The following is a 12,474-nucleotide window of genomic DNA, read 5'->3' as shown; positions in this document are numbered from 1 at the left end:
AGAGAATAAAAAAATATACTAGCAGTAACACAATCATTTAATCTTCTCCATAACCATTTTTTTTTTATCAAATACCTCAAAATAACTCAACATGTCAATGTGTCATTTTTGTTAAGTTTCACTATTATATACTGTCAGCAAAACGAATTATGTGAAACGATATCTCTAAAGGAATTTATTTGTCCACCTCCCTTATTCACAATTCATTAACACGCAATCAGTATTCAGTATGCTTCAATTCAACCATACACTTGTCCATTTATACAATATTAATTGTGCATTACAGCAATGGTACGATGAGTTGCTGGCGTGGAATAAATCTAAATATGGTGGAGTTGAGGACATAACAGTATCTCAGAGTGAAGTTTGGCTTCCAGATCTACTCGTAGAAAATACGTGAGTTGATTCTCCATATAGATACTCCCATAAACGTTTTAAACTTTTACCCTTTTGCTAATAATCCCGTCTTTCACATCGTAGAAGGAATCACATCAGTAAATGCACACAGTATCTACCGTAACCCTTTTAGATCATATAGGTATATTAGATTGAAGGTGGTCATTAAAACGTCATGATACTCGATCGCAATAAAATTATGAACCCATGCACTTGAGACTTCCTCTTTATTGATCAGACAAAAATCAAACCCATTGCTTTTGTAATTTTATAGTTGTCTATTAGTTCAGGCAACTGACATGATAGAATTAGTCCCTCTATAATTCATTCACTTACTTGTAACTTCTTGACCTTTAGAAGAAATCCAATGCCAATCCAGCATCATTCACTCTAAAGTGCTTACTTGTTTATGAATTAAAAAAAGGCCACAACCTCAAATTCTCAATGATCTTGCTGTCTTACGTGGTTTATTCAATCAAACATATAGTTATAGTATTTATTTTTGTACTACTGAAAGGAATACTACCTCTGAGGATGGACATAAAGTCTCAAACTTGGTCAATAAATAAAGGCCTATATAATTATCAGTTGGACTAACCAGGTGTCATGACTGAAGTATAGAATCTAAAAAATAGGACGATATCCATTACACTAAGCATGTTTCAAAATTACTTAATGAATTATTTCTTAGTTTGATGGATTTATTGGGTTGTAGAGGGATTCTGTTATGACACTATGTAAGTCTACTGATGAACCAAAGACTCATTTTAGCAATATTTTGTATAACTTTAATATACCTTTACTAATAACATATGCTAATGATTTCAGTGCCTTGAACTTCGCACCAATAGGAAATTCGGCAATGTTAATAAGTATAGATCATAATGGAAGGATTTATTGGGAACCTGGTATCATGACAAAAACGATTTGTGAAGTGAATATTGGAAAATACCCCTTTGATTATCAGTCTTGTGAAATTAAATTTCTAACATGGATGCATACAAATAAAACATTAGCTATTTTTCCGGGAGCAGACGAAGTCAGTTTAGATGCCTGTATTCCAAATGGTGAATGGGATATTATATCAGCTAAATCAGGAGCTTATTCATACCCTAGTACTTACAGACCAGGTTTTGCCCATACTGGTGTAACATTTAAAATTGAATTAATGAGAAAAAGAACATTTTATGTATTAAACACCATAGTTCCAGTAGTGCTACTTTCGTTTCTTAACGTGCTAGTGTTTCTACTTCCGGCGAGTAGTGGGGAGAAGATGGCTCTAGCTGTAACTGTGTTACTATCATTTACCGTGTACTTAAGTATTGTTAGTGAAGTAATGCCTAAAACATCAGAGAGTATATCAATATTAGGTGAGAATATTATTTTCTACCTTTGACAGAATTCATCTACTTAAACTCTTTAAGTATACGACTATCTTTCCAGGTTAACGAGGCGCATCACATCGTTCTCGTTCATCTGAGAGGTCACGAAAAGGTTTTCTGATTTGTTTTTAACCCGATTTTCCTTGGCAGTGATGCAGGTCGAATAGGTTGATATTGGAGACAAGAGTCAGATGGCACGATATAGAAATTCCGGTGGTACAAGATGTGCTCGATAGAGATCCCCTAACAGTTTGAAATTGGGAAAGATTAATCGTCCGCTGTCCCGGCAACATTTTCCTCGTTTCTCTGTGGAGGTTACCTGTTTTCGAAAGGCTTGCCGGATACCATCTTCACTAAGTCAAGCTATTACCACCTTTGTCTAATACCTTGACTCCAATAGCCACCTTTCTTGTATCATGGAAATTTGTAAATGCAGCGATTTGATAGGATCATTGGCTAGCAAATACAGCCTCGACTAATGTTTAGAGTTTTTCTGTAGAGGGCCCTGATTGGCCGTATTCGCTGACTGAGAATCCAATCAAATTGCTAGATTCTGTGATACAAGATAGTTGAGTATTGCAGTAAAGGTTTAAGCTCTTTTCATATCATTTCGTTTCCTAAACAGTTGCAAAGAAAACATTATCATGGACATAATACCTAAAGATCGAATCTCGAATTTTGTATATTTTCAAGTAATGATTTTATGTCTTCTAACCGTGTTTCCCTTTTTTCAGCTGTGTATCTAACATTGTTATTAACATTAAGTACAATGTCAGTGTTATCCTCTGGGGTGGTTATGAACATGATACATCAAGACCCCACAAAACCTATCCCTCCAACATTAAAATGTGTGTTATGTTGTCGTCAAAAGTATAAAAACCGAAAGAAAAATGTGAAAAAACACAGTGTTGAAAGGAATGGAGATTGTAAAAAGAGACTTGCTGAGGTTGAAGTTCGACAATACTCAGAAAATTCAACAAAATTAGAAATTAAAACCAATATAGATAATACAAGAACTGAATTAACGCCCTTGTTTGAGGATCCTGAACCATTAGATGACGGTATTACATGGGTTGAAATAGGTAGTGCTGTTGACAACTTATTATTTTGGGTGTTTTTAATTATTACAATTAGTGCAACGAGTACGGTTCTTGCTATGTTTTCGTGGTGAAACGGTAACTTAACAAAAATAGACATGAGGAAATGAATTCATGCCAAAACAGTCCAACAACTGAAATCGTCTCAACATACGGTTGATAACCGTACGTTCGTTTGGCGGGAAAGTGAAATATGCTCACTGAAACAGTTTTCAGTAATCTGTTAAAGTGAGCGTCTTCCAGTAAAATGACTATAGTTAAATATTTTCAATTATATGTATATACTCGCTGTTATATAACATTTTCATTCCCATTTAGTGAATATCATCTTTGTTCGGTAGTTATCTAGACATGTACTAAAATTATTAGTTGAAATACGACACCCTTGGTTATTACAATGGCGGCTAAAAGAACTGTTTGAATTGTAATTGCACCTTTTTGAAAACAAAATTACAGTGTAATATAATATAACATTCAAAGACCTGTTCTCCGTACTTACACCATCTATATGCTGCTTCTGGAAAAGAAAGGATCGATCGATGAAGATACAAATCTGGATAGTACTTTTTGTATCTGATATTATGCACATCAGAGGTTCACTGCCTTACACTCAAACATCAAAGCAAACAACTAAGACCATTTTAGTACCATTGAAATAAATAGCTTTGAAATTAGTGTTCATGCTTTTTCAATGACAAAGTTATGGATTATCAACCTGTAAGACTATTACCTCATTGTTACGGATTTTTTCATTTGAAAGTTTAGATTTAACGTAATGTTATACTATGTTAATAAACCGTCTTACTTTTATTGAAGAACTTTCACTTCAAAACAAAATTTTCTCTTTAAAAGAGTTCCGTCCCCTGTATAGCATATCCATACTTTATCGATTTCAGTCTTGTAGCGCTGATTCAGATCGCGACTCCTTACATAACAAATTTCAATTTTTTAGAAAAAATTCTAAATAACTAGGTGAAAACTTTCAAATGTCAAAATTAATACATTAAAATTATGAGTAAGGCAATAAAAAAAGTCCACCTCTTCAACGAACAATCATCTTTAATGGGGAGTTGTTCAATGGAGAGTTGTTGATAAATGTGACACATGATTGCTCAATTGTTCTACTTATTGCGCTAGTCAAGGCAGACAGAATATTCTTATTTGTAATCAGCGTGACAGCAGAAGAGAAAAATCTTCAAAAGTGCAAAAGGTGGTATTATTGTCGAGCTATGCACATTCGGGCCCGATTCATAACATAATTAAGTATGCTCATTACTTAAAAATAAAATTTACTTTTCATTGTTTATGTTTTGAATCGATTGTACAGAAATGTCGTCTTTCCTAGACTGTAAGAGAATAATCAATCAATGTTATTTTCAAAAACATTCTGTTGGGATTTAATACCCTCATCACCATTTCCTTTAATCCCCCCAACTAATATATAGTGTGACTTACTTACTTGCTAAGCCACCCAGGCTCCCCCAATTTGCGACAATCTGAAATATGAATTAAAAGACCCTAATGTTGAAATGATAATCACGTAGGTAAACTACTTGAAGAATGACAAGAAAAAGAGTCTATGGCGGATTCCTATAATTGATACTAGTAAATATCATTAAAGACAAGGAACTTGGTTGACATTTTAAAATCGCCATTGTTGTTATTATTTAATATTATTGGTTAGGATTCGATCAATGAAGGTCCACATTTATCTTATAAAGTTTGTATATAGGGTGAATCGACACCAGAGCTTCTTTCGAAAAAGAAGGTTAATGCTGCTCTCCTGGCAAAATTACCCTCACTGCACACTGTATGACGTTGTCCATTAGTCCAATTAGGTGCAGAAGCGTAGGACCTAAAACTTACATTTAATTTCTACCTTTTAGTTGTAAAAGTAATATGAGTTCTGTTAAATAAATATAATTTCGAAATGATTTTAACCATTCGCAATACGATGACAATACGTTATGGTATATTATTTTGTCTAGATGTTGAATAAAATAGGTGCTTCCAAAGGTCATGTCTATAATCTGAACTCATTATAGACAATCATTTCCGGTATGATAAAATGTGAGAGAAGATGAGAGCGGAAGAAGAGCGAGTAAAGGAGATGTAATAAGCATGAAGTGGAAATTTTTGTCTTTTGCCAACACACCATAATTATGAAAGGATATTAATATTGTAGTGGAGTTCTTCTCTAACATAATACGAGAAAATAATACAGAAATCTAAAGTTGTTATTGACGTTATAATATACTAAATTCGGTAAATCTTCCTTCAGCAATCAAAAAACTTTGTAACAGGATTTTTTATTTTAAGTAATGTAGGGTAATAAGATAGTGTATAATGCATATTATTTTTTTCGTCTCCAAATGGGCATAGTTTGGTATGACAGACTGTACATCAACTCTACATTCTTATTTTCCCCTGTCTTCAATTTCAATATTCATTGATTAGATAAAGATAAAGATAAGACATGGGTGTTTTAGAGTTGTAGAAGTTCTTTAGTTAAACTACAAGGCTTTTTGTCTATCTTGCAATCTAACTCTCCTCTTTGAAATTAAAGGACATAAGCCGTTTTGGCGGGTTGATATGTTAATGTCTTCAGAAGTACTAGAAATGTACGAAAATCACAAAAGAACAATGGTTCTTTGTAACCATATAACTCATATGAACTTTCATATATCACTGTCCCCTATTTTAAATTTCAAGATAGAAATATCTCTGGCTCATTTTCTAGTCAAGTTGACATTTCAAACTATCTGGAATCAATGTTAATGGTATTGTTAATCTATCAAAGTAATGAATGAAATGTTTAATACTATTGAAATATTGATAACAATAGAATTACCTTGCCTTTAAACTTATCTTAGCATAATAGTATTTTCTAGGGTTTGGGGTGAGTTTCATGTTTTTAGGGAAAATTTGGAGCATGGAAAATGGAGGTTTTCTGGTCTAACATGATACCATATATTAGTACTATTTTCTTTGGATTTCCCTGTGACGTGCAAGTAGTTCCCGAGTTTCCAGTTTGAAGAACCGCAGGGGTTAGACGATAGATCGGAATGGTACAAATAGATGTAAAAGTAAGTAGTACACGTATGATTCACGTCAACATTTCTCTTCAAGCCCTTTGATTTTTTATACGGAATCACGAGTGGTTCTTCGCTAACTTGACGATATCAGGTTCGATTACTGTGTTTTGAGAGTCCATTGCATGAGTTTGTCCATCCATATGCAGGAAACCCTTGAATTCAAATTAACTCATGAGAGGCAAGTGCCACACTGAACTATATGCAATTACCCGACTTTATTACTCCATTGAGGAGTATAAAATTAAAATGAAATACGCATTCATCCATACATAACATTATACTTATTGTACGATACAAAGCTTTGCCTCCTAATGAGCCAATTACTAAATCTTTTAAGAAAAAGTTTTAATTTTTTCTCTTTACGATACATGGAGGAAATTGAGCATGCTTTATGTTGAGATAAAAGAGAAGATAATATGTTCATTATAAAATTCCCCATCAATGATGTTACCGATAATTAATGTCACGATTTGCTTCCGGTGACCTTTTCTTTAATGTCCTAGCATATACTACTTCATAATATTCATACATTGTCATTGCAAAGATTCTAGCTACGATAGGTTAATACTCTATAATATGTGGGGGATGTCACCAGTAAGGCAGGGCATGTTCACTCCTGAAAACCTGATACCACATTCGATGAGTCTAATAGATAATAATATGTATACCAGGTATTTGATACTGATTTCAGTTTTTTGGAGTAGTGTGTTGTTATTGGAGCTCCCATGTAGATATTACGTGCTGTATTATTGAAATAGTTGACTTCGATGTATAGACGAAACTTGATGTTCTTGGAAACGTTTGAATTATAACCGTTGGTCAAACAGAGTTTGATGCTTGCTCATCTCATCTCAGAAAGTACTCTTGTTGGGTCTCTTTTAAAAATAGCAGAATCACAAGGGGTAGGTGGAAATAATTAATGAACATTCAGGAAATATGAAGAATTAACTCCTGGGATGCGAAAAGCTTCAGATGTCAGTCATTGAAAATCTAATATTTCTAAAATTCTGTAAAAAGAGACCGCATCAATGAAAGGAAAATTAATAAAAAAAAATAGACTGTAGTGATCTGATTGATAATTTTATTAGAGTTTAATAATCTGTTTGATATTGAAAAGTGATCTGACAGCTGATATCCTCTACTATACGATGCTTTTATATATCATCTATTTTATGTATGACATCAAGGTAATTCAGTTTACTATTAGAATACCACATCTAGAATATTAGCCTAAAAATTACTAGACATTCCCTCTTATGGTGCTGGATTTGAAATCTCGGGGATTATTAAGACTATTCTTTTGAAGACTTTTGAAATGAAATTCATTTATGTGTCTAACAACAGTTCATACATGAAAAATGTAAATATTGAGGCCCCAGAAAAGATTTTGATACGTCTGTTAAGACAGAATATTGCAACCGAATAGTTGGCCTAGTTGCTGTCTGTAATATGAGTCGTTATGGCTGAGTAAATAGCCCCGGTTACAGCTTATTTTTGTAACAGATAATGTCTGAAACTCCGAATAAGAAATGCGTGTTTCTACTGAGGTAATTTATTGTGACGTTTTGAGCTTGTTTTTCATGTACATAATTACATACATAGGTCTAAATAGGAAAACACCATTGGTTTCCTTCATTTCACAAAAATTCTACCCAATTTTCCGAATTTTTCATTATTAAATTAATATACCTCAGTATTCTACACCATAATACAAGCTATAAAAAAATGAACATGGGGAATTAAACTGCGCAACATCCAATCAGACCAATTAATGTCAACAGTGGTAGAAAAAAAAAAATTGATACATCTTGAATTAATCAAATTAAATTGGACATGGCTAATCGATTTTTACTTCAAACAGTTAGAAACACGACCCCTGAAACCTAACAAGACTCTACATTGGTAATTATATTGAAATATAACTATAATTTTTATCAATATTGACTGGCTTTACACTATATATATATATAATAGGTTTGTTGAGGCAGATGTCTATTTTGGAAAGCCTTACTTGCAAATACCTATAATGTAAAGTTCTGAATGCTTTGGACCCCAAACATTAATGTGAATGAATTCTGATACGCTCATGAAAAACTTCATGTGGTATTTCGCACTCCGCAAATGTTTTGGTTTATATTTTCGTTTACAATACACGTATGGATACCCACATGTTCCTAAAGCAACGTCACATGATAATGATCATGTAGCCGTTGCTTTCACAATCAAATATTCTCGTCATTAATTTTAATTTTTAAACTTTTCGTCTTATAATTAACAATTCGGAATCTTAGTTTACTCTACCAATTAGATTTCTCAAGATGAACGGAAGTGTTAGAATGATCTGAAATTTTTTGTGAGTATTAAGCATACGTGTTTGGAACTTTCTGTTAAGTTTCACATCGATGGATTACCGAAAAGGTGGTTGGTGCGAAATTGCAACATTTCCTGATAATTCAATGGAGGCCGCCATTTGCACCGTCCATTTACACCAAATGTTATAGGATTCCTGATTTGATAAACTTGACGTATGGTTTGCCAAGGGAGATCATTAGTCTTATGACGATAATATGAAATGTTCAAGCAACGGTTAGATGTGAATAAACGTATCGTTTCTCAAGGATCATGGGATATACCCAGTAGTATACTTATCATTTCTTGGTATTTATCTGTAATATCACATTGTGTTCCATAGATTTTTTTTCTGCTTTTGTGGAATTCGCTAGTTTGTCACGCGACTTTATTCATTGGAATATATTCTAGCAGACAACAATTGGATTTCCGATTACAGCTTCAGATAAGAAAATTTAGCCGATATTGTGGTATTTGGTAACAACTAAATCCGCAATTTTGTATTTGTCGAAGAGATAATAAATTTGAAAATTCTGCAAGTTGACGTTGTAGAGATAACCCATGTTTATCAAAATATGCAAATGTGGAGATCACGCGAGGTCGCACATGTTAAGTATGGAAGTTGGATAAAGACCACAAGAATACTTATTACTTAAATATTACTAATTAGTGAAAAGGTAAATGCAACTACAACGGGGAATTGATCTTGCTGTTCTTGTCAACATTATCATTTGATAAATTCGGTGATGTTTTAAAATCCATCGCAGCAGATTTTGATGTTTAATACAAAATATTTTTGTTGATCGAATTTAACCTACAAATGACAAATTAAGAGATAAGAACTTAGAAATGCGAATTAAAAAAATGCCATGAAGAACATTGAATAAAAAGCCATTTCGACTTCCATGTACATAATACCAACCAGTTCGAGACCTTTTTGAAATAACCAAAACATCTAACCTTTATGTTTCTTGAACTTCTTGTCATCCAGACCAACAAATAAAATAGATACGCAGACGTTATTGATTATTAATCTAGTTTTTAGACGCAGAATGAAGTTGAAATTGACGTATAGACGCAGACTATCATTTGTACTTCTCTTGTATTAAAAAAAACTTCAAACGAGTTAGAGTTGATAAGAATTTCAAGGTGGTCAAGTCAATTCTTAACAGCTTCTTTAAACATTAACAGAAATCTTTACCAAGACAAATAACAAAAAAATCTTGTTAAAACGTGTTCGATGTACGAGAGTAAGGAAAAACTTTTATCGTCTTTCTTCGTAAATATTTTACTTCTGATATCAAAAGATTTTTTATTGAATTTCTTTTACTGTGATTGAACCTTACAGATTCTTTCGTTTTGATTATTTTTTCCCTATCGACATTGCTCCAAAACACTTTGACAGACCTTAACAAACGTGGATGCCTTCATGAAATGTGTCTTAGGTTACAATCCAGCCTGATATCTAAGCTGATAAACGATTTGCTTTTACGTATTTCATTATAGTAACAAAGAGGGGTGCATATCATTTGAAGTCAGTCATAGGTAAGACAAATCATCGAAAGTCATATATAAGCTTTATAGTTTCATAATCATTCTTCAGCTTCTAAGACTCTCACTTTTTCAAGAATTAATATTCATGTTATTAATGTTTGGTTCATTGTTTCTCTAATAGACATCTACATAAACAAGATATTGGTTTTTATATGTTTAGGAAAAGTTTTAAATTAAACCAGCAGGTTTGAAAAGAGATATTATTAGCGTAGTTTCATCTGCGGTCCACAAATTTCTGTTAAATTGATACAGTGCTGTAGGCCCTGCTTCGTAGAAGTTTTTATCCTTTCGCAGTCTTCATCCTTATATTCATGCTTATTTATCTATTGTAACGAAAACGTTAAACTTCATACTTTTCTGATTGATTCGATTCGACACGTCATAGGGTGAAAATCAGGTAATTTCGCCAGGACGACAGCATTGGTTTACTCTTTGTCCTTGTCCAACCGAGAAAAGGAAATCCCGAGAGTGCTATGCCTGAAGAACCAAAGAAGTGGTTCACAACTTATGCTAGGGCCCTACCTAGGGAAATATTATATACTACTGCCTGAAAGTCTTCCATTAACTTTCATTATACAGAGGGGTCTCAAATTGTAAGAATGTTAAATTCTCGGTGGCGGAGGGGCCCCCCACTCATCTCGATTAAAGATTATTAATATAAATACATGTAACTAGACATTTTACTCACATTTCGATTTTCTGGAATGATTTGATATCTATACATATATTATTCAGCATTAATGAGTTATTCTCACCTTTCATCGTGTATTTCTTTATGTTCACCTTCCAAATGAACCACAGTGGACATGCAGATAAGACAGATTAGGCAGGTTTAGATAGGATTATTGACGGAAAAAACTTCAAGTAGACCACCTGCATTTAATGTTTTTAATAAATGGCAACAGTTGGAATAATAGTTAATTAAAACCATACAGGTTAATACATGGATATGATCAAATTGAAGGAGTTTTATTTTGTTTTTATCCGCTTCAACGGTTACAGAAGGTTGAACTATCGGTCACAGAAATAATTTAAGAAATACATGGGGAAAAGGTATCTATATTTTGTAATGGAATGAAGGAAAATTTCGCTCCTAATTCGACCAATGAAGTACGTACAATCTCTAAAGCTTTAAAAACAAAACATACACTCCATGTCCGCCGTCCTCTTGTCACTCTTTTCACTGTCGTCGGTGATAAACTGATTAATTATTCCTCTGACTATCATTTAAAAGGTGAGATTGCTCTTCTGTACAAACAAATCTTTTTCATGGATGCAAAACTGGTCATTAACATTTAGTTAGTACTTATCTATAAGTGTGTTATTTTTCTAATCATAAGCTGATTACACAAATGTCAAGAACAAATCAGTTTTGAAAATAACAATTCGTAACCTTTCTTCTCAAAGTATTTTACGCTTACAGACGCAAGTTATCGTGAATTCTAGCTCATTATTAGAATTAACTTGTATTATAAGCTAAATATGATATTTTGCTTTCTCTCAACAGAGGAAGCATGCGGGCTGTTTCTTGATTATCGTCATCGACTAGTAATCATCATTTCATTAATTTTTATGTTTACACATGCAACTGTTTTTTTTATCCTCAACCTCTTATATTCTTCAACCTTGTTCAACCAGAAGATTGGAACAAATTGACAGATATTAAGGTGAGGAATTTTTGTCAATTATGGAATTAATCACAATAACTAAAAGACTGTAATTGATGAAAGGTTAAATAGCCGCATCTCTCATTATCCTGCTGGATGACCAGAGATGACAGAAGAAACCGAAAAAAAAAGTTAAGAAATGGGTGCTTTGTAATCTACCTGGCTTTACATCAGATATATTTCTCCAGTTTTTCCACATGCTTCTACTGACCACTCAGATCTTCACCTTGACCATGATCTGTCATCACTTCAGTTTCCTCCATACTAGGTTATTCGCCATGTCATTCGCTATTTTGATCAATAGAGGAAAAATCACATGACTCAAAACATCAAAAATATAGCAGATGATGGTAAATAAGTAGTGTACACGCAGAGGAAACTAACTTAATGAAATTTCGTAGTAAGAAATAAGGGGTTTAAAGTAAAAACTAATAACTAATCTATCTACTGTATTAACAGTCCAAAAGTAGCCTAAATTAAAGCTGCAAGAAGATTAGATTATAATAATTATACAAACTTACAAATAAGATATGTATTATAATTATATATGCTTAATACTTAAGGTAAATCAAATTATAAAATACTATGTATACTATACTTTAAAATCACACTCAGACAATCAGCTATTGACACAGTCCCACCCCATCCCATACAAGTATTAAGCAAGAAATATTAACACACATACCTGAAATACTGAAGAAGTATTATACAGACAATATAATATGCCTAGTACAGAAAACACAAAGCAAACTAAGACAATATAGTAAGAAGATTGCAATATTCAAGTTTACACTTCGAAATCCAGAACTAATATTACAGACAGTGGAGACGGGTAACCAAGACCAAGTTTGGCTATTGCTAAGTAGAACAGAAAAGTGCTCACCCTAAGAGTTAGCCAGTCAACAGGCCAAACTATAAGAAAGATGTAATTAGT

The 12,474-nt window shown here is 33.1% G+C and overlaps 1 protein-coding gene across 1 annotated transcript in view; it reads left to right on the top strand.

The window, feature by feature from the left end:
- LOTGIDRAFT_109048 (hypothetical protein) overlaps positions 1–1,792 on the top strand; it is a gene marked incomplete at both ends in the record, with an annotated part of 6,191 nt that extends 4,399 nt beyond the window's left edge. Inside the window, 2 exons of the mRNA XM_009068244.1 lie at positions 287–396; positions 1,225–1,792. Of these exons, the coding sequence (XP_009066492.1) occupies positions 287–396; positions 1,225–1,792 (678 nt within the window). The remainder of the gene's footprint in view (positions 1–286; positions 397–1,224) is intronic.
- Between the last annotated feature and the right edge of the window lie 10,682 nt (positions 1,793–12,474).

The sequence above is a fragment of the Lottia gigantea genome, assembly GCF_000327385.1.
Source record: "Lottia gigantea unplaced genomic scaffold LOTGIsca_9, whole genome shotgun sequence".
Lineage (NCBI taxonomy): Eukaryota > Metazoa > Mollusca > Gastropoda > Lottiidae > Lottia > Lottia gigantea.
This window is presented reverse-complemented; position numbering and strand designations above follow the sequence as displayed.